The 27612-nt window shown below is 45.7% G+C and overlaps 1 protein-coding gene across 3 annotated transcripts; it reads right to left on the reverse strand.

Moving 5' to 3' along the window:
- Window positions 1-378: 378 nt before the first annotated feature.
- Pctp (phosphatidylcholine transfer protein) lies at window positions 379-27559 on the reverse strand. Of its 3 annotated transcripts, none has more exons than XM_004859787.4 (6): window positions 27358-27550; window positions 10319-10436; window positions 7902-7981; window positions 3902-4073; window positions 2869-2936; window positions 379-1737 (listed from the first exon to the last, which is right to left on the reverse strand). In XM_004859787.4, exons 1-6 carry the CDS (start codon window positions 27487-27489, stop codon window positions 1672-1674), a joined length of 636 nt encoding a protein of 211 aa, XP_004859844.1. In that variant the 5' UTR covers window positions 27490-27550; the 3' UTR covers window positions 379-1671. The 3 variants fall into 3 exon arrangements, with proteins under 3 accessions (XP_004859844.1, XP_087058728.1, XP_004859845.1); XM_087202602.1 differs by lacking the exon at window positions 27358-27550 and adding an exon at window positions 21272-23673; XM_004859788.3 differs by lacking the exon at window positions 2869-2936 and having other exon boundaries at window positions 27358-27559.
- Between the last annotated feature and the right edge of the window lie 53 nt (window positions 27560-27612).

Raw genomic sequence — 27612 nt, forward strand, 5'->3', positions numbered from 1 at the left:
ATTTTGAAAAGAAATGCAATTTTTTTTTGCTTTTAGCAGCTATTCTACCCCCAAATGCAGACCAGTATCAAAGATAACATGAAGAACCATACTGAATTTAATCTCAGTTTGAGTACCCGTATCAGTCTCTACCTAAACTCACATATATCTACACTTGCATGTAAGTGAGCCCCAAATTCTTTGTGTGTTCAAGGCCATGAGTTAGGCCATATGTCAAGTGCAAACAAGAGATAACTGGCCGGGTATGGAGCTCAGTGGCACCACCCCTCCCTGGCAAGCGCAAAGTCCTGAGTTCAATCCCAGGTGTGTGTGTGTGGGGGGGGGTGACTAATTCACTCTCACAAAACTCAAAAGGTAAGAAGGAAGCTGCACACAAGATAAGTGTAAGTCACTCCGTGTTTATTCATCATGGAACATGCTTTTCTTCCCAGAGAGAAAACACAGTTCGAAGAATCACATTTTAACAAACCCTTTCTTCTGACTTTGTGTCCATTAATCAGAAGCAGTGACTTAAAAATTTCCCTGAGATCAGTAAACTATGCATTGGGCTACAGACCATCTGACCCTACCAAAATTCAGGCAAAAGCAGACGGTGTGGGTAGGATTCCTGAGAAAAAAGGTGTAGAGTCAATCAAGCCACTAATTAAATGTTACCTGGCTGTGAATTATTATCATCCCTTCAACATCTCCAAACATTCTGGAAGGGAAATTCATCTTGTTGCATAGAAAGACACTTCATCACAGGGGTGTGCAGGAAGTATCTTCGCTTTTGCTGACTGTCCGCACCTCACTTTCCAGTAAAATGCAGAGCCAGAGGTACAGGCGGCCTTTCCCTACTGGCATACGGGAAAGAGAAAATTCCAGATATAGATGATGAGGAAATAATGGTTACCACATCATGTGCTCAGTTGGGACTTCGATGCTTCTCAAAATGGTCCAATATCATAACAAGGGAAAACATACTGGGTTAACACCTCAAATCCCAACCTAATCAAGTCAATAAAGCGGAGGGCAACCCAGCACGTGTCTCCAGTTTGGGACCCCGAGGGTCAGTTCTGGCTTCAGTGCTCTGGCTTGCAAGAAAGCACATTCTGGGAAGGAGCCAGCTCACCAAGAATGGTCCCTCTTACAAGCCGCTGTCATTCCTCCACCCACCGTCCCCCTGAAATGGCACAAGGGAATGCTTGTGTTTCCTATTGAGGACTTCCCTTTTAAAAATAAACAAGCGAAGATTTCCTTAATTTGCTTCTTATTCAATAGTGGAAGGAGACAGCTGACAGTGGGGCAGGGAGAGCGGGAAAGGAAGTGGGAGAGCCAGGCTCCAGGCAAGCAGGCTTTGGGATACGTGCTGTAGGGCGTGCAGGCCTCTGGAGAGGGAAGTGTGAAAGAAGGCTGAGCACTCTGGATTGTGGCACTTCCAGAAATGTCATTCCGTGGGTGCATGGGTCCCAGTTCTCTTTCTTAGGTTTTTTTGTTTTTGTCTTTTCTGTGGTGCTGGGGATTGAACCCACTGCCTTGGCACTGAGCTATATCCCCAGCACTCTGTATTTTGAGACAGGGTCTCACCAAGTTGCTAAATTACCCAGGTTGGGCTCAAACTTGTAATTCTCCTGCCTCAGCCTCCCAGGATGCTGGGATTACAGGCATGTCCCACTACACCAGCCGTCCTTCTTAGGTTTTGTTGAGGTAGTTCTGACAGGCTTTCACCATATCTTTCAGGAAGTTTGGAAGGCCATTCTGCAAAGGAAAAGAAACTGTCATTTTTATATCCTCCTAGCGGTCACTCCTAATTCTTTGGGGTGAGCAAAAGGTAGAGAAAGATGGCTTTGGGCACAAAAAGACAGTAGGGTCCCTGAGCGGATTGCAATTTCAACAGGATGTTGTCACAGGTAATGATGAAAGCCAAGATTTGGGCACAGGCAAGTCTAGACATCAGAAGCTGTTGCTGCAAGGAACTGCCTGCCATTTCAGCTTTCACCAATAAAACAGACCACTCTGTGAGACAGTGTTTCTTCAAAAGAAAAGAACGCACAGAAAGTGTGATCTGGCTGGGTTGTTGGATCTTCCAAAGAAGGAACAGGAAGGACTTGCTTTCTAGCATTGGAAAAAAGTAAGGATTTGAGGTCAGATGGTAAGATGTATTATTATTTAATAGTGTTGATCCAAGCACAAGACTTTTATACACTTCTCGATGGAGGACAAAACTTCTATCTCTAGTTTTTTTAAAGGAGAAATTCATACTTTCTGTAAATAAATAAAACACAGCCAATATAGCAGAGCCAGGATTCAAAATCACATCGTTTCAACTTCAAAGTTGATGAGCACATTTGCTCTCTCTTGAACCTGTACAAAATCAGGTGAATGGTCCCCATAATGCCAGGGTCCTACATGGTCTCTGGTGGCCTGGGCCACCCTTGCAGTTTCTTTCCCTTACAGAAAAAAAAAGAAAAGAAAGGAACAACGAAACTGAGGACTTTATCGGGCCTGGGCACATCTAGTTGTTGCTAGGTCTGGCCGTCCCCCAGCCAGGTCTGTCTTCCTCTTTCATAAGCACATACCAGGTCCAAAAGCACAATTATTCCTGTAGGGAGTAGCCTATGGTCCAGAGGTGCCAGCGAGTGATCCTGGCTGGGTCTGGGGCCCCCAGCAGGGAGGGGCTGGCATTCCAACTTAACAATTCTTTGTCTTTTATCCTTGTCTCCATCCTGGGTGTTGGCAACTCCAGGCCTAATCCGAGTCACTCAACCAAGCTCTTCATAAAAGAGCCTCATTACACCTGGGACAATGTGTCTCTTCAGCCTGACAGCCTCGCCGGGCTAAGTCAACATTTTTGAATACCCTTCCCCCTCTCCTGCCCCGAGATCTCACCTTGGTGGCCCAGTTAATGAGCCAGGACGGAATTTGGCCACCCGGGTTATCGAAGTGATACATGAAAACTAGAGGGGGAAAGGAAAGTCAATTCAGGAAGATGAAAAATATTGGAAAAACACAGCAAAAAACCCCTGCAAATAGTGTAACGTCAGATTCAGGGCCAGAAATCAGATAGTTCCAAAGGACTTCTCTCTCCACTGACTTGCCTTGTGCCATGTTTATATACAAGCATTTTTTAAAACATAACCATATGCACATTTTGCTATTTTTTTAAACATTGTGCTCGGCATTTGGAGATAGTCTCTTATATCCTAACAATCCTCGGGAACTGACAAAATTAAGCCTGTTTTATTGATTAGACAGGGACTCAAAGAAGTTAGGTGACACAACAGCTCTACAAGCAACACAGGACCAGGGATTTAGCTCAGTGGTTCCGGCGCCTGCCTCGAAAGCACAAGGTCCCAAGTTCGATCCCTGGTATCAAAAAAAAAAAAAAACACATACAAGCACCACAACTATGGTTCAGATTTTGCCCAAGACACGGCCACGCTCCACGGAGTACAGCAGGTGGCTGCCTGCCCCTCCCGGCCCACCCTTGCCTCTCAGGGGCTGGATCTCAAGCTAGAGAGGTCCTCCCGAGTCTCTGGGTTTGTGCTGAGCAGGGGCCACACCTTCCAAGACAGATGTGCCCAACATGCTTGCCCACTCCCAGCTCAGAGTGTGTGGCCACAGGACCAGCCTGAAGAGAACCTCGAAGCCCGCTGATTTCCTTCTGATGTGATTTTATCAGGAACAGGGCAAGAGTCAGAACAGAATGGGCTGGCTGGGTCAGACTCAACCTCTTGCTCTTGCTCCTGCTCTAGCTAAGTTTGGAGGGTGGATTAAGGGTTTCCTCAGGTGCAGACCCCATCTGCTTTGCACCTGTGCCTGCCCATCTGCTGACTGCCGGGGACAAGCTACGTGCACCCGCCTGCCTCCTCTCCCTCAGCATGGCCCGGGCTGGGCTGCTGAGCTGCACCCCAGGCTTTACCTTTGCTCCCCTCCTTGCCATCGCTCTCAATCCCCAGGCTCTGCTTGTACTGATTTACTCGGATCACACCAGACTTCTCAGGAAACTGAGGCAGGGAGATGCTCTGGGCCAGGACCACGTGGATCTTCCGCCCTTCTACATTCAGGTCTCGCCGCTGCCGGATGTAGACATACTGCACTGCCAGTCAAGGCTCCACAACGTCACCAGCCCTGCACAGGGCAGGGGGAGCCTCAAAGCCAGAGGCAAAGGAGCTGAGTCTGCACTTCCCACTTGGCATTTGCTCCCTTCTGTTGACACTTCCTTCACCTGCCTTGCCTCCCAGTCTGTACTGCGACGCAGTGTCTCAGGCACCTAGGATTCTCACTACCTACCTGGCAAGATCCGTTGATGATTTCAATCACGCAAGGCAACAATTCCTCCTTTCTCCAAAAGGCACTTGGAGAGGGCAAGGGATTGCTCACTGATCTGCTGTGTGATCCTGGGCAAGTCACTCACCCTGTCTTGAGACTCAGTCTCTGTATGTAGGATAGGGGAGTGATTCGCTCTCCATAGGCTTGGTGGGGCTTTAGGGCAAGACTGGGGGAGAAGCACTCCAGAGATGACAGTGTCATTCTGCCTTGTCCTGTCCTTGCCCAAGCTCTGGGGACAGATCTGTATGCACAGATGTCAGCAGTGCTGCAACTAGTGGCAGAAATAAGGCACATGAACCCCTGCATTTCACTAGCCAGGTGTCCTCTCTGGGTCAGCAGTGGTATACTGGATGCCGAAGCCATTTCCTCCCCATAAACATCCACAGAGCAACCACTAGGGCTATGTCTCTATTGCAGGGAAGGTAAGCGAACCTGAAGAAACCAGAGTCGCTCCTTACTGAGCCCTTACCATGTAATAAACACTGCATGCTCCACTTCTACGTGGTAGGATCAGAAATAGTGATTACTCAAACAAAAATTGAAAACTTTATTACAGTATAAGGCTCATTGCCATTAATCGCCCTCAAAATACTCCCTCTACTTTGAACACACTTGTCTCACCATTCTTGCCACTTGTGGAAGCAGCTCCAGGGTCCTTCTGAGTTGTACTGACTCGGTGGTAGCTTCGGTATCCTGAATTGACTCAAATCATTTACCTTTCATGGTCATTTTGACTTTGAGGAAGAGCTGGGAGTTGCATGGTGCCAGATTGCATGAGTAAGGTGGATGAGCATGCACCGTGATGTTTTAATTTGACAGAAATCTCCATAAACACTTTGAATCGATTCGGGACACTGAGTCAGCCTCAACAGTAACGGCAATGTGTCTTCTACTGTAGGAATTTTGTAAATTTTTAAACATTTACCGTCTTTTTGATTCCATATAACATCAATTTTGAGCTTGCAAAGGCCTGTGAGTTCAGTGTAAGTAATTTCCATTTGTGGTTGACAAAATGGAGGGTCAGGGAGGTAAAGAAACTTGCTCAACATCCTACGGCCCTGTAGAAGGGCTAGAACCTGCCTGAATTTAAACCCAGATCTGGCTCTAGTCCCTATGTAGAATGTCATAGCTGGATGGGGCTCAAGTTTTTAATTATACTTCCAAATAACTGCATAGTGGGTTTCACATTAAAAGTAATTCAAAGCCTAAGGCAATCAAAAAGTCGCTCTATGGGCTGGGGTTTTAGCTCAGTGGTTCTGCCACCTGCCTTGCAAGCAGAAGGACCTGAGTGCGATCCCTGGTACCCCGGGCCCGGCCAAAAAAAATCGCTCTATCTGAGCATGGTGGCACATGCCTGTAATCCCAGCACTCTGGGAGCCTGGGTAATTTAGTGACTTCGTGAGACCCTGTCTTAAAAGTAAAATATTTTAAAAGAGCTAGGGTTGTAGCTCAGTGTGAAGGCCCTGGATTCAAGTCCCTGGACACAAAAAAAGTCACTAAGAATAACACAATCGCATTACCAAACACCACAACCACAGCCCCATGGCACCTCGGGGTCTTCCCAGCCCCCACCAATGGCCTGTCCCTTGCACTGGATGGTCCACCGTGCCCAGGCTCTTAGGTGCCCACCAGTCGCCCAGCAGCAGGGACAATGCTGTCTTTCTCCGTTCCCCCTTTCCTCCTCCCAAGCCTTTCACTTTTCCCTCTCAACAGATACCACCTCACTCTCTTCTCAGCTCACAGGATGGACATCACCTGACACTCGGCTGGGGAAAAGGCATCTGCATGCACTGCGTACAATCTGTCACCGTGCTGCGGAGGAGCTCCCCGTTCCAGGTGGCATACAACCTGTGACCACCAATTCACTGAAACCCAGAGAAGTGAAGGACGTTTCCCAAGGTCACAGAGCAAACCAGGGTACACACTCGGGCTTAACCTAGGATCTTCTGCTCTAAAGCAAATGTTCTTGAGCTGAGTGTGGCGGTGCACGCCTGTAACCCCAGCCTTCAGGAGGCTGGGGCAGGAGGATCACTGGAGTTTGAGGCCAGCCTGGGCTACGTAGTAAGCTCAAAGGCCAGCCTGGACTATATACATAGTGAGACCCTGTCTCAAAAAACAACAAAACAGATATTCTTTTCCATGGAGCCCTTCTCCGTTCCTAGGAATTTAACAGCCTACATTAGGGAGACATGTAGGCATAGACAAATCAAAGAAACTCAGGATTGTGTGGCATTGGAAAGCCAGTGAAACAGGATTTCAAGGACACTTAAGTATCCACTCCACAACATCACCTGTTAGGCAGTTTCACTATGAGCACTGTGAGGTCAGAGAGGTGAGATCGTGCCGTGGCCTGCCCCTGGCGACAGCTGAACCTGCACCCCAAGCCTGCCCCTGCCTCACAGTAGTGGTGCAAACCTGGTAGAGCTCTCGATTTCTCTTTGCCTCAGTTTCCTTGCCTGTGAAATGGGGGTGATGGCATGGGCCTTGCACTGTCCTTGGTAGGATTAAAGGGGATTATAGTAAAACCTAAAGGATTCCGTAACAGTTCACTGAAATACAAACCACGTGACTGTAAACTAACAGTCTGTGGACAGTATGTCGAGAAACATGTGCCTATGGTGTGTTTTAGCAAGCTGGGGGCCAGAACAGATACACACACAAGCTCTGCCACTTTCTCCTCCTTTCCAGAGGTAATTATTTAGGGACAAACAGACTCACACGATGTCAGAGCTAGAAAGGCGTCCAGGGATCATCAAATTGAATAGTTTCTAAACTTTTTTTATATTCTTTAACCTTCCATTAAACCACTGTTCCTTGGAAATTCAGTTCCTAAGAGGAGAGCGAAGGTACTGCAATGTCACCTGTCCATCATTCAAGCCCATCCGGTCCACCCGGAAAATCTGCATCCTCTCCCCTAGGCTAGTTCTGCGGGGGCTTCTTAGAGCTTTGGGGAGCCAGATAAGCTCCCCTCATCTCATCCAACTACTTCATTTCCTAAAGGCCCAGTGGCCATAGCCAACAGCCAAGAGACCCCTGTGTGGTCTGCTGAGTCAGGAGGGCTTGCAGGGAGAGCTGGAAACGGGCAAGGCCTGAGTTCTGGCTTCAGCTCTGCCCACCGCCTGTGTCCCTCTGACACCTGACTCCCTCCTCTTACACCCCACTGCGTCCTCTAGATTGAGAGGGCTAAAGCAGCAGTCTTTATGCAAAGTTCCTTCCTTGCCGGGGATTTAGCGCAGTGGTTCTGCTGCCTGCCTGGCAAGCGCAAGGGCCCAAGTTCGATCCCCGGTACCAAAAAAAAAAAAAGAAAAAGAAAAGTTCCTTCCAGGTCCCCAGTTCTAAGGCGCAACAATTTCCAGGCCTGGACAACTTGTCTGGAAAGCATGGGGTGCCCTCCAGCTCCCAAGGTGGCAGATGCTCCTCGGGCTTGGGCCCAGGCAGGAAGCACACTCTGAGGCTTCTGAAAACCACAATGGCAGCAGATGCTTCTGCAAGACAACATTGCCTCCACCTGCTGCAAAGTCAGTCCTAGGCCCTGCATCTTGAAAGACACCAAGAGGCCTGAGGAACAGTGTGCTCTGCAGAAAGGATACATCTCTGTTGGACATGGGGAAGGGGTACTTCATTTCCCAGTACGTCACGGTCTCTCCATTGCATTCTTTTTCATAGATTTCTAAAGGAGAACAGAAGAAGTTAGTACATCTACAAACATCTCTGGTTTCAAGTAGCAAGAAGCCGAGGGAGGATGACCTCACAATGTATGTTCAACACCAACTCAAGAATTCTGAAACAAAACTGAGCAGATTCATTCCCACTGGAAGCATGTTGTTCAGAAAAACACTATGAAAACAAAAGATCCTGGCAACTTGTCTACTGTACAGCACTCACAGCATTCTGGGATCAAAAGCACCCAACCAAAATCAAGTATGCAAAAATAATCAGAGGGTTTTGAATCAAGGGAACCACCAGATGTCACCAGAGTACTGAAAGTTTTGCTTTTTAGGCCTTTCTTTCCTTTCAACACTGCTTGCTCAGCTGAGGACTGAGGTGATCAGGATCGCCAGTCTAGCAGGTTCTGGTGGGAAGGGAAAGGTCCCCAAAGGCCAGTGTCCCTGCACCGCCGTGAAGTGGCTGGGCTTCTTGCTTCTCTCCCATGTTTCTGTCTTCACACGATGCCCCGGGTACAGTGACTAAATTTCCTGAACATTTATTCCCTCGCGCAACTGTGTTCGAGCAGCAGCCAGGCCAAAGGGCGAGCCTCGCTGACGACCGAGAGAGGCCCGAGGAAATGCTGTGGGGGCTGAATCCAGCTTTTTAAAGAAAACCAGAAGCAGACTATAGATAAATGCTGGCCAGCACCTTCATGCCAGAGGGGTGGGGATGACCCTGAAAGGAAAGGAAGGATGGATCATGCTGCTTTTGCACGCTGAGCATCAATTCTCCCTTCCTGTACCAGCACCAGCGTCTGACTGTCCCCCAGGGAACTCCCCCTACCCCAGCTTCTCCACTCTGTGGTTTAAACAGGGCTGACACTGCAGTCATTTCCGGGCTGGCAGAATGAGCAAGACATGGACACAATGATCAGCTGAGGGATACTGCAGCTGGTTAAGGTGTCAGGTGTAGAACCTCAAGGTTCCTGCAAAGCCACCTGCAACTCCTAAGGGACCAGACACCGCCGCACAAGCTGCTGAAGCTGGGATGCAGACCCCAGGGGCTCTGAAATCATCTTCTTGAAAGACAGATACCTTTGCTGTCACAGAGAAGGGTTTTGCCTGCTGCCTGCTTCCTCACATTGCTCTTTTCAAACTGAAGCCACAGGTGCGCCTCACTGGGGAAGTCTGTCATGTGACTGCTCTGTGGCTGCTGGGACAGAATTGGCCGGCTTCTTTGGACAAATGAGTATCATTACGCCCCCTACATAGGAAGGCATCTAGAAACACGTTGCCCAGAACCATGACAAATGTCCACAAGAAATAAACACATGCTTGAAGCCGAGCTGCCCAGAGTCAATCCTGACACTCTGGCTGCCAGTGCTAGAATTCTCTTTCCTCTGGGGTCATTGGTTAGTTACAATATAAGCCTGGATCTTCTAGAAGCCATTTTGCCCAGACAAAATCTTAGAACTAGATGAACACAGTCTTGAGCTGGAGAAGGAAACATTCTGATGTTTGGAATTAATTCAGAAACAGCTGTCCTAGGAGCTGGAAAGCTCTGAACTTCCTAATGCCATAAAGCAGTAAACTCTTTTTCTTTTCTTTATATTGTCTTTGGTTGGCTTTTTGTTGGATGCAGCCAGGAGTTCTCACTAAAGACTGGGTGTGGCTAGCTCTCCAGGTCAACTCCACTACTGCTCAGATGGCAGAGGCCTCTCCCAGCTCTAGTGGCAGGGGAGCCCCTGTTTAATGCCCTTCTAAGATCGGTAGCCAGGAGGCCATGCTGGGCTCCGGGGACCTGGTCCCTCCTCCTGCCCTGGGTTCCTAGGAGCAGCACCACACTTTGAAGTAGTACAGGAGCTGGGGATAGTTCTGCTAGTTGGGCCAACACCAAACTGCTGGTGCTTGGTGAACACACCGCTTCCTGCTTTCCTGACCTCACTCCCACTGTTCTGAGGACACCCTCAGACCATTCACCACCACCACCACCCCGACCTCCTCACATATGTGCATTCCTGCCTGTTTAGAAAGATTTGGTTCAACTCGCAAAGCTTGGACACCACCTCTTCCGTGGATCCTTCCATGACCACGCTGGCACATGGGATGAGAACACAGCTTCACAGGCAAAGCAAACCAGCTCCAAAAGCAAGATGCAGAGGTGATCTAAGAGCACTTCAGGAGGAAGGGCCAGGACCAGCTAAGCTGTATTTCAGACCCACATTCAAAAGACTTTTGTGCCAAAATGTAAAAGGAAGCACAACATAGCAGAAATGAAATCTGTTCCTTTCTACTTGCTAGTGTCAACAAGAGTAGGTTCTAATTTCTAAGTTTTCATTAATAAAGTAGGCAGCACTTACCTTTAACATACTGATCCCACTGTTTTCTGTAGTCTAAATCCATGTAGACATCTGCGAGTAGAGCTGGTGAGCAGTCCTTTAAAATACCAAAGACTTTATACTCATAAAGTCCACTCTGCTATAAAAACAAAACAGGTAGGAAAATAATCTATTGGTACCAAGGTTGAGAGAAAGCTAGATTCCACATCAAAAGAAAAACAGCTGATGATGGAGCCCACGCAAAAGAACTCCTCTGGGGTCTTGGCGACACAATGGTGTCCAATGGATCTCAGATTCTGCGGTAGGCACTGGTGGGAGGAACAGTTGTATGTTCTAGAAGGGTAATGTGGTAAATGGTGCCCTGGTGGATGTTTATGTCATTGGATGGGCAGGAAAGGCCTCTAAGAGGGGTAACATTTACCAGGATATCTGGTTTTATCTGAATGTTAGGAGCCAGCCATGGGAGGAAGACCAGGAAAGCTCACTCTGGAAGGAGGAAGACTCTCAGGCCGACGGCTTGGGGCTGGGAACTGTGGATGTGAAAGGCGGTAACAGGTGGTGAGGTTATACTGGTTTGGGGACGAGCCCCCCAAAGGGCTTCTTTTTTCTTTTTGGTACTGGAGATTGAAATCGGGACCTTGTGCTTGTGATGCAGGCGGCGGCCACTGAGCTAAATCCCCGGCCCCCCAAACAACTTTTTAAACCAGACTAAGGGGTAAATATTCTATTCTTGTTGCTATGGAAAACTAATGAATGGCATTAAACAAGGGAAGAACCAGGCCTGAGTAGGCACACGGTTTAGGCATAACCATATCTGATCAGTATTTTAGGAAAGATGATTCTTCCTGCTTGGTAGAAAATAGATCACAAAGAGGGGCCTTAAAAGACTTCTTCAAGGAAGGCGATAACCGTGATGGGAAACATCAGAGGCTTAGGGACATAATTTGGAGGCAAGGCCAACAGAATTGCTGGCAGCTGTGGGGTAAAGGGAAGCAAAGAATGGGGGATAACTGAAGAAGTGAAGTTTTGCTTGGACATCCAGGTAGACGGGAGACCCCTTCTCAAACAGAGAAACTTGGGGAAGAGTTAATTTATGGGCTGTGGGGGCCGATCAAGGATTGTATTCTGGGCAAATAGAGTTTGAGGTGCTTATCAGATGACCTGGGTAAGTGGCTAGTGCTCTGCTGAGGGGCTGGATTTTAAATATCCACAGGGCATCATGAGACCCAACACCATTTTGGTTTTTTTTAATCAAACCCAAGACAGAGAATGTTTCAACAATGGCTTTTGATTGTGTATAAAGGACCAAAAAGGGGAAGAAACATCTGCCTCAAATAACATGAGTTTCTGTTGTTTGGAAGAAGGTCACTGCTGGCTTCTAAGTACAAGAGAGGATGGCTGTTCTCATGTGAAGTCACATCCTTGTCTTGAATTGCAATAAGGCCCACTGCATATTTCACCCTCTGTACAATGGCAGCTTCCTATTCCTGACCCTCATCCTGCTGAAAGGTTAATGAGATTAATTTAAATGCAAAGAAAGCGAGTGAAACAAATGCATAAAAATGAAACTCTTAGAGGAACTCATGCTTCCATATTCCAACGTCCTGCTGTTGGCGAACCATTCACAAATGAACCCTGCTCCTTAAACACCATGACAGGGACTCACATGAAGTCAAGGGACAGACATGCTGAATCTTTTAGAGATGCTCAAGCTTTAAGGGCCCCCAACTCAGCTGGCATAACCCAGGGCTAACCGTGTCCCAGTTTAGGAATCTCACATGTCTGTGAAAGTCCTTGGCAAGAAATGCAAAGTAAAATTGAAAGTGAATCCTTAAGGATCTTGTAGCTCTAAAAGCATGTGGCTTGTACCAGGGTTTCCAAGGAACAAATGACAATCGAGTATTTCTGGAACCCTCATGTGTCATACCATGGGTACCTGAGAGAAAGGCTGACTTTGGGATGTAACAAAAGACTGCAGGGGAAATAGTCCTCCTGTCTGCCCACTGTGGCCACAAAAACACTAAATTAAGGGAAGATGGTGAAAGTAACATGTGCTCATATGTTCACAGTCATACACACGTTTCAATCCACAGGCTTTGGAGGAGAGACAGTTACCCTGTTTCCCCCAAAATAAGACCTAACCAAAAAATAATCAGCCTTGAAAACTAAAGATGAATAATGCCAGCCCCAGTCACTGTAAGGCTTTACCTGCCTTACAAAGTAGGCACCAAGCAAGAAAATACTGACAGCAGGTAAGGCAAGAATAGGCTGACCAGCGCTGGCATTTCTGATCTCTAGTTTTCAAGGCTGACTGTTTTCTGGGTAGATGGGAAATCTGGAGAACTTGTTGAAAAATATGGAGACCTCGCTTTCTATTCGCACTGAACGGAAGAGTTACTTATATGCTGAGACTCTGATCTCACCAGGCTTGCATGACTTAGCTCTGGGTATCTGCATAAATAAAGACAAACTGCTTCTTTATATGAGCCCCATTCCCTTCCTGCACGAAGCTACAGCTCCCATGACCTCAGCCCTGTCCGTATCATAGAAAAGAGGAACAGAAAGCCTTCTAAGAAGAGAAAAATAGAATCATCACGATTTTCGTGAATGAAGAAGAATGGACCATTGTGACAACTTCCTCTAAAGATTCCCTTCATGGCAGGACTGAGAAAAGCCAGAACTCCAGAGAGCAAAACGTGGGCTAACACCTTTCCTCCTCCATCAATGTGACATTCTTCTCCACTGCTGAACAGCCCCGCCCAAAGCCCTGGGTCAAAGCAACTTCTCACTCTCCACTTCTTTCTAAATAGGTTCTCAGTAATGCTCATTTTTACTTCATCTTTTAAGAAATAAAGCCAAAATTTTGTACTTATAAAAATAATCTATATTCCTTGTAGGAAAATTTGACAATATTAAGAAGAATTTATAAAATAATGACATGTAGCCCTATATCCACAAATATCTATTGGTGCTATCTGACATACACTATTTCTTGAAAGTGAATGAATACTTCTCTATGTGAGCAAATGGAATTAATATGATATAAACAGTCTGCATTCTTATTTTTTAACTTAGTAGTATATTGAGACTATGGAGAGTTCATACAGAACATAACTATTCTCTAAAGATACTTATTTTTCCAAATAATTTTGTGCAAATGAATATTTCTAGAAAAACCATGCTCAGATAGAACAGGTGACCCCCAATTCTAAATTATTTCATTAGGAAAGTTTCTCTGGAGCTGAGTCTTAGGATAAGCACACTACTGTTTTAAGGCTGTTTATATTTTTATATACCCAGTGTATACTCTCACCAGTAGCAAAGGACCATGTCACCAGGTGCTGGTGACAACACAGGATCAGGTTTCCGGAATATGCCCCAAAAGACTCATGTGTTCAGAGACTGGGCTTTTGGAAGGTGATTGGATCATGGAGGGTACTATGCACATCTGTGGCTTAGTCCACTGAGGAATCCATAGCTAAAGGTGCTGGCGAGCAGAAGTGGGTCGCTGAGGGAGACCACCTGGAAGGGTCTGTCCGCCACCTGGGCTCCTCCCTTCTCTCTGCTTCCTGGACATCATGATGTGAGCAGCTTTCTTCCGCCAGACTCTTCCACTACGCCATGTCTGGCCTGGAGCCAGCTGAACACGGTCTCTGAAATGTAAGCCAAATAAGCCTCCCCTCCTCTAAATTGTAGGTATTGAATATTTTGTCCCAGTAACAAGAAAGTAAGGTGGATTTCTTTATATGAACAATTTGGTATGTAAAAGCATAAACCTTAGCTTTACTTGGACAAGGTTTGTATTGCTCATATGTAAGAGCTCTTTAAAATTAGGGATATAAGTCCTTTGCAATATTTGTTTTAGGTACTTTCCCAAGCTTGCTAACATTTCAATAAATGACTCAAAATAAGTTTATTCAAACACTCTTGGTTTTTCCTAAAACTTATTCCCAGAAACTACCTCTAAGAATGGCTCCATTTCCTTATCTAGAAGCAAAACATGTCGGATACTTTCTAATACTCCATTTATAAGACATCTAGTTTCCTACCATTCAAATAGTAAAAGGATTACGTTGGTGGTAAAAAGAAATTAATCAATATTATTACCAGAAGAGGACCGGGGATTTAGGTCAGTGGTTTCGCTGCCTGCTGCACAAGCACAAGGACCCGAGTTCGATCCCTGGTACCAAAAAATATATATATATATATATTATTACCAGAAGAAACAGAAAATTTGGTATGGTATACAGTCTTTCTTCCCTACTAAGGGAACTCCTCTGTCAATGTGCACAGCTAATAACTTCCCTGATCTCCCATGCAGATAGTGTTAGCCATGTGACACCTTCTTCCTAGTTTGAATGTGGACATGAGGTTTGCATCTGCAGCAACTACTCTGTAACCAAGAAGAAACAAACATAAAATGGCAGAGTAGAAAGACTCGAAGAATTGCTGCCATCACTGGTTAGCTAAACCAATACCAGCATATGTAGACCTCTGAACTGCTAAGAGAGAAAACTAAACCTCTCTTTGTTTAAGTTGTTAGTCAAGTGTTCTATTACTGAGACAGACAGAGACCACCAGAGGGACAAAGGGCAAACAAATTCTTGGGCCCTTAATCTGTTACTTATTAGAAACATTATTTGTGTTTTCTCTTAAGTTCTTCAGGGACTTGAAAGCTTTTGCTAACATGCACGTGTGTGCACACACACACACACATGCATGCACGCTCACACATACAGTGACTCTTTGCTTGAGCCTAAAGTTGCCCAGTGGGTATCTAAAAGAATAAAGCTTGACCCTCATTTTGTGCATGTTTCCTCCTTCACCTTACAATTTGAGGAATGTAGCTCAGTGGCACAGCACCTGCTTGGCAAAGGCAAGATTCCTGGTCAGCTCTGCATACTGGATGGATTACTCATAAACTTACATAACCTCAAGATTGAGGAGAGCAGGAAAACAGATTTACAGGACATTCAACTACCAATGACCACCCGGAAGTTCCCAGGATTGCCACAGTCATCTGGGATTCTATCAGAGCCTCTGCAAAACTGAGATTACCTCAAGCAGAAACAATCATTAAATGATAGGGGCTTCTCCTGAGTCACCTGACAAACCAGAACTAAAGTAATGATCAACCAGACCCTGGGCCACCCCAACAGCTCCAGAAAAGCTGGTCCTTCCTTTGCTTCATGTGCCAGTCCAACCCTCTTCCTCTACTTCCTTCAGCTCTAAATCGGAGTCCTTCCTATTTTCTCTTACATTCTAACTCTACTTAATAAATCAGATTCTGCCTCTCACAGATGGAAATGCTTCTCTGCAGCAATAAGTCAAGAACCTGCTCAGGGCTGAGTAGGGGTCCCCATCTTCTCTTTCAGGGGATCTTTTTAGACCCTACCTGTTGACATTACTTTTAACTAAAAGCAATATTAATTGATACAAATGTCCCTGATTGGCAATGCTGAATTTTACTTGAATTTCAGGATCTTGGGTAACAGTGAAGGTTAAAAAATCGCCCATTCTTTTCAATCCAAAACATAGCTTACTGTAAAGAAGCCTCTTTTCCAAGGGACTTAAATAAGATTGATAAATGACAAGTCCAGAAGAGAACCTCCAAAGTACCTTTATTTGCCTCATGAATGATTACATTGTCTGTCCAACTGGTTGACCACAGCAAAAATTTTGCTAGCCTAAATGGTTAAATTTTTCTTCTGCTTCCAGGGTTCTGAGCTTGGACATCTACATCTGAGCCACCACAGGGCCCCACTGAAAAACAGACCAGCCATGGGATAAAGTATTCTGTGCAGAGTTGATCAGCCACACCTTTACCTCACTTCCCCACATATGGTTCTCTCTAGCCTTCTTTACTGCCCTCTACAAAGAACAACTCTTTTGCCCAGTGTTCCAGGCACTTGCAGACCTGACTGCAAAGCATTTTCCCTACTGCAACAGTTCCTTCCCCTACTCCTTGAACTAATCCTTTCGAATAAAAATCTCTTGCTAATTTCAGATTTGTTTGTTGACATTTTAAAGCAGCAGAATGACAGCACAGTGGTGATAAAACTTACAATATTTACAAACAAATATGACTATGTCTAACTTCATTAAAACAAGGCAGAGTTGCATGAACATTGTTAAAATACATTGTCAATAAGGGGAAGTAAGAGACAATGGATATTGGGGACATTACATTGAGGGATAATATTTAATTTTTCAGGGAGGTGCACAGAACACCACATTTCTGAACATAGAAAGTAGTCTTTTTCAACTTAGTAACCCAGGAAAAATAAGATAATCCTGATAGAATCCCAATGCACTCATGACCATGAGAAGAAATAAGGCATAGGCTTCGACTTGTCTCTGCCAATCACATTGTGTCCCTTGGTGATCTTTCAGCAATCACTGCAACAGTCATGTGCTTTATATTTGAAGTTTTTCAATCACACTGACTTGGCATAGATTCTTCCAATAATACTGGTGATTATTTTTCTAACCACAGTCCAGTTTCCAGACAACGTTGTACCTATTATGTCATGAAACCATTAACACAGCCTGAGATGTAGATAGGGCAGCTGATGTTACTGCCATCTTTACGTAAGGAAATGAAACTCAGAGAGGCCAAATTACTGTCCTGAGTCTGACAGGTGGTACTGGGACAGACAGACAAACAGGCTGTTGACCCGGCCCCTTCTCCTCCCCATCCATGACTCCTTATTTAGCTCTATCTGCATGTTTTCTCCAAACCATTGTTCCAAACCTAAAGCTAATAATTAAGGTAAAGAAAGCCCATCACTATTGAGAACCATTCTACATAAATTTTGGGGAAAAAAATCACTTCATAATTAAAGTATGAGTATAGCTGTCTAAGGCCCAATGTCACCTTGCCCAGGAGCCGGGTATGGCATGTGGAAATACAGCTCTGTTTTACCTTTGGTCACCAGTTGAGACCTTAATAATCCCAAGATATTGTGCAGCTCAAGGGCAAGTGTACAACAGTTGAAGACATACAGGTTCTTCAAGAACCACCTCGTCCACCTACTGTTGTAAGAATGCTCTCCTTACCTCCCTCATCAGCATAAGATCCTCATGACCCAAGATCCTCATCAGCATAAGATCCTCATCAACATAGGATTACCTCTGCCCCTAAGTCAGCTGATTCTCCCTCCAATTAATGTGTGCACCCAATAAATAGTGGTGAGCCAGGGGGAGTCTTCATCTTTGTCCATTCTGAGGCACTCGCCTCCCAGCCCACCGTGTACTTTGAAATTATGCAAGCCTCTAGTGTCTTTCTCTCTCTAGCCCTCTATTTCTCCCTATCTAGGCAGTCGGAGGATTGATTGCCCTCTGATACATCACATAGGATCTTACATCTTACATAGGACCATTACATAAAAGGTGTCAGTAATTTGCCAAGAATCAACTGAAGGCACTGTTGGTGGCAAGTCCTGAATGGGAATCATTTTCCTCCTTTCCCTAAACTCACACACCAGATGGAGCTCCCACGGACACCCCCTGCAAGCCTGACCCTGGTGTTTGTCCAGTGGGTTCAGACAAGGATCAGAAGAAAGACAAGAACCAAGTAAGGATGAATTTCACCACTTTCAACAGACAAGGCACTGTGGCAAGTTCTCCCATACATTATGCCTAAAAGTCGGCTCATAGCCTGAAGACAGAAAAGAAAGCATGGTATTTAAGGCACGGTTTCAGAGTCAGAGTCTAGGTATAATCCAAGTTCCTCTAACTACAAACCTGCAAAGTAGGTCTAATAAGAGTTATCTATTTCATGGAATGATGATGAGGATTAAATTAGATAAGCACCACCCCAAATTCTAATATATGCTGTACATAGATATGATGATCTCATTTTTCCAGATTAAAGAACTGAAAATCCAGCATCTATGAAATGCTTGCCCTAAGCCAAGCTCTGTGCTTGGTGATGGACATTCATAATAATCCTAAAGTAAAAAATCATTAGTTCTACTTTATTAATGAAGAAATGAAGGATAGGGGAAATGGAAACACATGGTTAGAAAATTTGCTTTTGATATCACTAATTTTTGAGACACGTTTCTCATTAGCTTGTCTAAACAACAAGGTGTTATGACTCTTACCAATGGTGATTGGGTGCATTTTATAAAAGTTGTGCCATTTATTTTCAATCACATTCACAGAGTTCAAATATATTGAGAAATACTGTCTCTGAAGTAGTATACTTCTTTGTCCTAAGCAGAATAAATTCCAAGAGACCCATCACATACTTACGCAGGAGAAATAGCAACATGTCAAAATGTCTGCAATCCCCACATACGGTACAAAGCAAATGCCACCTATGATGCCACCTACCCCCCACTGCACCCACTCAACATGACCTAGAGAAGGCACTCTCACTGTGTGGCATTCATCTGCTCCTCTCCACCCGCCCCCCGCCCCGGTACTGGGAATCAAACTCAGGCCCTTGCGCTTTCAAGGCAGGTGCGGTGCCACTGAGCTAAATCTCAGGCCCAACATTCATCTGCTTTTACAGCATGGACTTCAAGGGGCCCCAAGTCTCTAATCCTGTGAGCCTGCCTTTGTCCACTGATTGCTTCTCAGAAAAGGGCTCCTTTCCATTCCTCAGCGGGACAGGGAGCCTTCCCATTCCACATCTTTGGAAACTAGCCAACACCTGCCACTCTGTAGCACTTAGAAGACTCAGATGCTAGGAAATGCAAGAATGCTCACCAACATAAAAAAGCGCTCATGGCAGAAATCAAAGCTGAAGCTGATACTGGGATGTGCCAGGTCTGTATGAAGGCAGTTAACTAAATCTGATTAAGTATTTGAGATCTCTCCGGGAACATGTGAGAAGTTTCATCCCTAAGGAATACAGATAGTTGGGTAAAATAATGCTGCTAGCTTATACCTACTGTACTTAATGCTGAGCACTGAACGGAGTGCTTTACCTGGTGATAATACTAATGATAAAAACTAGGGATGGCCCCTCAGTAGGCCTGTTTCTCAAACAAAGAAATTGAGGCTTAAAGAGCCTCAGAGAAATATCTAGAAAAGGCAACTTTACAGAAATCAGAACCTCTGTTCAATTTGCCCTGATTCACTGCCCAGTTTCCCTAAAGTGGGGGATGGTATAATGTCCCAGAACCCAGAAAGTCCGGATCCCTTCATACAAGTCACCTGCCTTCTTAAAGGATTCCCAGGGCTGGATAAAAACTGAGTTTCACTTTAGGAATAAATAGCTACCTCCTCTAATTAGCAGGCAGGGCTCCAGTGAAAGCTGGACGCACCTGGATACAGACTTGGGGCGTCCTGCCTGGTCCCCTGCCCGGTCCACCTTACCTAAGCCTTGGCACCAGAATTCTCATATCACCCAGGACTCACAGGCTCACCATGAGAAGGGAGCTGAGAAGAACCAGGCTCTGACCTAGCTCTGCATTGGTGGGAGAGAACAGAGTCGGCCTCCCTGGTCCCCTGTAGCAGGTAGAGGGCCACACATGGGTGCCTAGCTTACAGACTGGTGGCCCTGCCCACTTGAGCAAACCATGGCTCAGTAAGTGTCTTTTTTTTTTTCTGGTACCTGGGATCGAGCTTAGGACCTTGCACTTTTGAGGCAGGCATGGCGTCACTGAGCTAAATCCCTGGCCCAGTAAGTGTCTTGAATTCAGTAACTATCCTATTGATATAGGGTGTATAATATATGCACCTCCAAATACTATAAGGAAAATATTATAACTTCCAACTAGTTGTCTGACCCGCTGAGTTCATGTTCTCTAAAATCAAAGCATGAATTCTAGGAACAATGCAGGTTAAGAGTAAGAAGAATTTATTGAGAGAAAGATAGCTTCTGTCTAAGAGAAACAGAAGGGAGGCAGGAAGGTAGGTTGCCTGCCAATTCCGCTTCTCAGAGGTGTTTTGAGCAAAGCCACGAGGTGGGGCGAGTTCAAGGTGGGACAAAACTGTAGTCAACTAATAAGATTAAAAGTATAATTGCTTAGGTAATATTGATCCAATGGGAAATTACAAGTTGGGTATGAAGAGGGACCAAACTAGAGTCAACCAATAAGATTGTAACAAGTACAGTCACTTAGGTAATACTGATCAAACGGGGATCAAATGGGGAAGCTAGTTACATAGCAAGCACACAAGGAATGAATAAAGATTCTGGGAAGGAATGGGCTAGGGAGGTTATGGTCCCCAAGCAAGATGGCTGATGCTGTGCTGTTCATGCCTAGGGGAAGTATGAGAGTGTAGTAGTTCCTCTTTCTTGAAGCCCCGCCTTCAGTGAATGGGCCTCACACCACAGCTGTCTTCTGTGGTGAGGGTCCAGCCCTGCCTAACTGCCTTATAATATTTTCTAACTAGCTTAGGTGTCTAAGGTGCCATCAATCAGGTAGGTAATCAGAAGGGTAGACGAAGGGGCAAAATAGGCCTATCAACCTGAAATAAAACAAGTTCATGACCCACACTGGACTCTGACCCCACCTGGGCATTGCTGGGGGAAGCTTCTCATCTGCACAGGTCAGTCTGTGAGCTGAGCTGTGCTTCCTTCCTGAGGCCACACTCTTGGCCCACCTGGATCACAGCAAGGTTTGCCAGCCGTGCTGGGCTTTGAGTAGGCCAACAGCACGCAGGAAAGGGCTCTGCTCCTCACCCAGCTCTGACGAGAAAACCTAGTCCAGGACCAAAACACACTGGAGACCAAGCCTTCTTAACACCTGGCACTGGGATTTAAAACCTTTCCTTTCCTTTGTCTAAACGGAGGCTGTGAACCTCTGTGCGCCAATTTCACAGTCTATGGGTACAGCTCTGGCTGTTGCCATGGTAACACAGCCCAAGGCTGCTTCAAGGCTGACTGCAGATCACTGGGAAAGCTGCCCTAGAGGGCCTGTGGCTCTTCTCCCAGGAGAACGCTCAGCACTGTTCAGGGGACTGTGCTCGCTCCCAGCAGTCAATCACCTAACTATCAGGCAGGGCCAGTCTTACCGTGGATGCTGGCTTCATCCCAAGATGTTCCTTTTCCCCACTCTCCTCTTTCCCTTTCCCCTGCCCTTGTCTCTAGCGGACTCTCTTGCCTCTGACTCCACCTCCCAGTGTCAGAACCCTCTTGAGTGCTGAGACAGCTGCTCCCCGGACTCCCGTGGTCTCAAAGTCTGACCAGCAACTGCAACACCACTCAGCAGCTGGTCAGCAGTGCAGTGTAAAAGGAGAAACACACATACACACGCGTACACACCGCAAGCTCTCATACCCACACCAGGCCCAGTGAATCGGACACCGGAGGCAGCAGGGTCTCAACTCTGAGTTTTAACTCTGTAGATGATTCTACTGCGTGCTCAAGTCTGAGAACTATTCTGCTGCATATCATTTCAGTTAGACCCTTCAATGACCCTGAAGGGAAAGTACTATTCTTTTTTGCAAATGAGGAGCTGAATGAAAAAGTAACTGGCTATCTGGTGCTGCCTCAAAAGCGCAAGGTCCCGAGTTTGATCCCTGGTACCAAAAAAAAAAAAAAAAAAGTAACTGTCCAGGCTCACCCACCCTGGCACTCTGACCTCTCTGACACTCCAGTGCTGCCATCCTGCTGGCTCTTTTTTTCGCTTTTTCTGGAAAACAATCAGCCTGACACTAGGACGAGCACTGAACGTTCTATTGGTGTTGTTGTTCTTGTTGTTGTACTGAGGCTTGAATCCTGGGCCTCCACAATGAGCTACATCCCCAGTTTGTATCTTAGCTTTTGTTTGTTTTGTTTTGTTTTGTTTTGTGAGACAAGTCTCCCTAATTCACCAGACTAGGCTCAAATTTGTAATTTTGTAATTCTCCTGCCTCAGCTTCCCATGGTGCTGGAATTACAGGCATGCATCACCACACCTGGCTTGTTCCCCTAGCTTTAAAAGCCAACATATTCATTGAAATCCCCTTGCGAGCTGTAATGTACTTATTGTCGTTTAATAACATTTTATCATGAAGAATTCTGAACGTACACAAAAGTAGCAAAAGCAGAATAACCAAACCCCTTGGAAGGGAGAGCTACCCAAAGGGACTATCACTGAAGCCCCAACCCAGGCCAATTAAACCTGAATCCCTAGGGTAGGGCTCGGTGTCCTTTACAAACTCCCCAAGTGATTCTAATGCTCTTGAGTTTGAAATACACTATCCAGTATACTTCTGTAGATGGTTGCATGATTCAGTCTCCCATTTCCCTTGTGTCTCCACCGAAATGTTGCATCCCGGGGTTTCCCAGGTTTCCTTATCTGAAGCATATCCCATCACTCCTGGCTACCCCTGCCACATCATCTCTCCTCATTATCCCACTTTATTTTCTTTATAAATGGCACTTTTTCACCGATTGTACACTATGGGGCTTATTCTCATCGATGAGTGTGAATGGTAGCACAAGCCTGTGATCCTAGCACTTGGGAGGCTGTGGCAGGGGAATCACTGAGAATTCAACGCCAGCCAGAACTACATATTGTGACTTTGTCTCAAAAAGCAAAAAAACAGTGTTCATTGAAGCAGCGTGTGGGTCCCCCTACTTCACCACTGACCCCAGATCCCGTGAAGACAGATGCACATGCAAGACAGTGGACTACTATCTCCTGAATGAATCAATGAATGAGAGTACAGCAGAGCTGAGATTTTAAACCCGGGACTACCTGACTCTAAAATCCCTTTTCTTCCTAAAATAGCACACAGCAGCAGGCTTGGACTAGTTTTACTTAACCTTGGAGAGAAAATGTAGTTCTTCTTGCCTCAAGGCAAGCTGTATATTCAGTACTGAGCTGATCCAAGCAGAGGGGCGCATGCTCCTTACTAGTTCCGAGGGCTACCTGGCTCACTTAAAAACTCTGGGTCTTATTTTCATCTGTACAACAAGAGACTAAGCTCGCGCCTGTCTGTTGAGAGCCATTCTACATAATTTGGGGGAACAAATCATTTCATAATTTAAGTATGGCTATAGCTGTCTGAGGCTCAATGTCACCTTGCCCTTGAGCCGGCTAGGGCATGCGGAAACATAACTGTTTTGCCTCTAGTCACAAGTTGAGGCCTCAATGGTCCCCAGATACTGTGACGCTCAAGGGCAATAGTACAAAGAACCAAGTAGTAATAAAAAGAGAAAGGTTTCACCTGGGGGAAGGACAAGTTGTTTATTATTAGCCTAGTATCTCATCCACCTACTATTGTAAGAATGCTCTCCTTACCTCCCTCATCAACATAAGATCCTCAACAGCATAAGATCCTCATCAGCATAAGATCCTCATCCCATAGGACTACCTCCACCCCTAAGTCAGCTGATTCTCCCTCCAATTAAGGTGTGTACCCAATAAACAGTGGCGAGCCCAGGTGTGTCTTTGTCTTTGCCCTTTCTGAGGCACTCACCTCCCAGTCCAGCGTGTGCTTTGAAATTATGCAAGCCTCTAGGGTTTCTCTCTCTGGCCCTCACCGTCTCCCCTTCTAGGCAGTCGGAGGATTGAAAGCCCTCTGATACTTGCCTCTTTTCCAGACTTGGGGATACATGAAAACTTACATGACATGTGACAGCATTCTGTGAGTCACAGTACAGTGTACAGGTAAGTTATTACTAATACAACAGGGGCGGGAGAAAAAAGGGGCGAGAAGGAAAACAGAGTAAGCAAAGAAAGAAAAAGAAGTGAAAGAAAAGATGACGGTGCTGGGCAGAATGGCTTAGAAACTTAAATCGAAACTCTTATGATGTAATAGAAAAAGACAAAATAAGGATATACCAGAACTTTGGGCACCAGAAGGGTCTATCTGGCTAGGAACAGGATTCAGATTCATTTGTGTTTACCCAGAAGAGGACAGTTCTATGTTTTTAAAGTAGAATTTCCTTGTTATTTTGAACTCTTTCAGGTGCCTTGGTGCTATTTCAGTTTTCAGAACCTATAATAGTACCTTTGTTATGATCTCATTTAGGCTTGATGACTGTTGGTTTTTGTTGTTTTTGTTTTCTCCGTCCTGTTTCAAGACCTGTTAATAAGGAGCCCTAAAAAGAGTGACAGCATCTGCCTTGGGTTAACCACACCTGATGCTGAGTTCGAGAGGTCAAATAAGGAGCCATCAATAGCCATCTCGGTGCCACAAAGTCCATCAATGAAACCAATGCTTACCACTTCTTCATAAATAACCGCCAGAATCTTCAGGGAAGCAACACTACCTTAAATTCATAGCACTGCATTTAACCCACTGCAGACCCTCAATAAAAGCTCTATAAATTATATAAGCAAATGGTGTTGAGACACTTGCGAATACCTCCAATAAAGAGTAGCTTCCTACTCTTTCAAAGATGGCCCTTTTCTTTTCTTTTCTTTTTTTTTTTTTTTGGTACCGGGGATTGAACTTGGGTCCTTGCGCTTGTGCAGCAGGTGGCAAAACCACTGAGCTAAAACTCCCGGGCTTGATGGCCCTTTTCATATGGGAAGCTTTATTGGACTGTGAAATAGGGAGAAGAGGGATTTTTCGGGCACAGGACCTAAATCTGGGTCTAAATCTCTGTCTCATCACCTCTTAATAACATGCCTTAGATGTGCCACTTCTCTGAACCCGTATCCTATCTGTATGAACAGAAAATGTCATGGCTGGAAGGCACGTTGAGAACCCACTAGCTCGGCATTCCCACCAGGCACCATTTGTGTTTTGTTCAGAGGAGATCAAGCCTGCAAGGCAGAATTCTAGAGCCACACAGCTGAGTTCTGATCCCAGTTCAAATCTTGATCAACCACCTTAACTGTTCCTTGCACACATTTCCATTTAGGTAAAAGGGTGACAACATACTTTACCATCGGGTTGTTAGGATTGGGTAAGTCAGTATCTATAAAGCACTTGTGCCTAGGTTATAAGGAAGCGTGGGACAAACATTAGTGATGCAATGATTCCAACCAATCATACCAATCAAAGAGCCGTGATAAGACCACAATCTTTCTCAGATGCTTCATGTGTAGGATTTAGGGAAGCAAAGAGATGGAAGGCCAAGAAACTAGATTAGAAGTGACTGCAATTCTCGGTAAGAGGTGCTGAGAACCCAAAATGGCAAAGGCAAAGAAAAGAGAAGGAAATAGGTCAGACGCCAGATATTTCTGAGCAATCCAAATCAATTTTAGGCAGATGCCTTGAAGTTTACTGGTAGGGAATGGGATCATCAGAGAGAAGACAGGATTTTGACTGAACACGTGTGCATTTTCTCACTGAGGTATGCATTAAAGTTTCACCGGGAAATTAGTTTTGCCTGCTCCAGGCTGTAAGTTTTTTGTTCAGCTTGTTACAACCAATGGTCCTGGAATACAGCGGGTATTCCGAGTCTGTTGAATAACCATAATCTTTATGAGACACAAATCCAGTAAAGGAACACATCTTCCTCTAGATGTATTAGAGAAGAACTGGTGAGAATATGAAATGACTGCTAGAAATTCTTTACATCCTCTAAACTTTAAAATGAAGATATAAACAAAACCATCAGCAGGCTGATAATTATCACCAGCAAATTAATATTCTTCAAATGGCAAGAATCTAGAGTAGAATTTCATATTGAGAGTCAGGTTAAGGATGCTAACCAATATATAAATTATTATAGAAAAAACATATGAAAGCTCACCACCTCCTTTGTTCTAGATTATAAAAGGACCTGTCTTATTAAGCTGTAAAGATTCCAGCTGGCATATTCTAGTGGCCTCATCACTGAACAGGGATGGACTATCTTCAGAGCATGTACATGTTTTTAGAGGAAGTTCCTTCATGAATACTAATATCCTCTATTTAGAGCTTCTCAGGCTTGACAATATTGTACTTCTGAGTTGGATAATTCTGTTGTAAGGGGTTGTCCTGTGCACTGCAGAGTTGTGAACATTTCTCCAAGATTTTTACACACCTGACACATTTAATTTTTATCTCATAACAACCCCCTTGAAAGGCATAGCCTGTTTTTCATTCCTGTTCCACAGATGCCCAAACTCATAACTATTGCAAATGTTTACTTTCTGTCTTTAAATATAAGAATACTATATTTGATGTACACTAAGATGTGACTGCTTCAAAAGGCAGCTACTGTTTAACACTCAAAAGGATGTGGACCTTCCAATCCTATCTCTGCCATGAACTTAACTGGGTTCCCTGGGGAACTGCTTCATCTCTGCAATTGCTTCCTCCCAGACCAGCTTCACCCAGCTGTGAACCTGAGGTTGAAGGAACCAGGTGAACATTAGGTAGGGATCCCTCCCAGCTCCACCATTCTTAATAAACTGGTCCTTAGCTGGGCGTGGTGGCACATGCCTGTAATCCCAGTACTGGGGAGGCTGAGGCAAGAGGATCGCCGTGAGTTCGAGGCCAGCCTGGGCTACATAGTGACTTCAGGGCCAGCCTACACTACACAGTGAGACCCTGTCTCAAAAAAAAAAAAAAAAAAAAATGCTGGTCCTCTGCCAGGAAACCTCTTTTCACTTATGTTTCGTGGTGACTTTTAACCTACATGGTAAACACAGCTACTGTTTCACAAACCAGCTGATGACCCCCCTGTATGACAGACCTCCAGGGGTGGGGTGCAAAAGCCTCCCACCTGGATGGCTCCTCGGTTCCTAAAGCCTCCAGTGAAACCAGAGAACTGCTTAATGACCAACTCCATTCCTCCCAGACTTTGGTTAATCTTGCTGTTTGAAGCTTCAGAAGCAAGTTATTAAGTGCAACTCAGAAAGAAGGGGAAGAGAATCAAGTCACTAAAATGACTAGAGAGTACAGAAAGTCCCACACATCTTCGGTCGTCCCCTCTCCCACGTGCTCTAAGCCCTCGGACCCCGCCCCTCCTCCAACCCCATAACTTTAGGGACAGGAGATCCGCATCCCTGGCCCCGCGCACAGGAGCTCAGGAATCCGCCGACCCACGTTTTAACTGTGTCACTAACTTCTAGCAAACCACTTCCCGATCGGGCCTGGCCTGAGACTGAGTTCGGTTGACCTCCGGACTCCCCAGGATCTGAAGCTGCAAAGTCCCTCGGAGACACCGCGCCTGCGCTGCGCTCCCCGCGGGGACGTTGACCCCGTGGCCCTCCACGGGCCGCAGTTACCTGGTCCAGCAGCCGGTAGATACTGACGCCCGAGGTCTCCACCAGCAGCTGCCAGTCGGCCCCGGCCAGAGCCGGCTGCTGGAGCTCGGCGCAGACCTCCCGGAACTGCTCCTCCGAGAAGCAGCTCTCCATCCTGCTACACCCAGGGACCCTCCAGCTGGAGCGCCGGCCGCGACGGCCTGGGTGTGAGCCAGGGGGCGGGGCTACAAGGTGGCTTCAGTGTGATTGGCAGGGAACAGAGGAGAAGGCGGGACT

This window comes from Heterocephalus glaber, unplaced genomic scaffold (assembly GCF_053883595.1).
Source record: "Heterocephalus glaber isolate CG9 unplaced genomic scaffold, H.glaber_assembly_v1.0 deba00001773, whole genome shotgun sequence".
NCBI classification, from domain to species: Eukaryota; Metazoa; Chordata; class Mammalia; order Rodentia; family Bathyergidae; genus Heterocephalus; species Heterocephalus glaber.

Coding starts and splice junctions, on each gene's coding strand:
- Pctp (XM_004859787.4), bottom strand. CDS start 27,489: ATGGAGAGCTGCTTCTCGGAGGAGCAGTTCCGGGAGGTCTGCGCCGAG. Junction 10,437..27,357: donor TCTACCGGCTGCTGGACCAG/GTAACTGCGGCC, acceptor TTGTTTTTATAG/CAGAGTGGACTTTATGAGTA. Junction 1,738..2,868: donor TCATTAACTGGGCCACCAAG/GTGAGATCTCGG, acceptor TTTCCTTTGCAG/AATGGCCTTCCAAACTTCCT.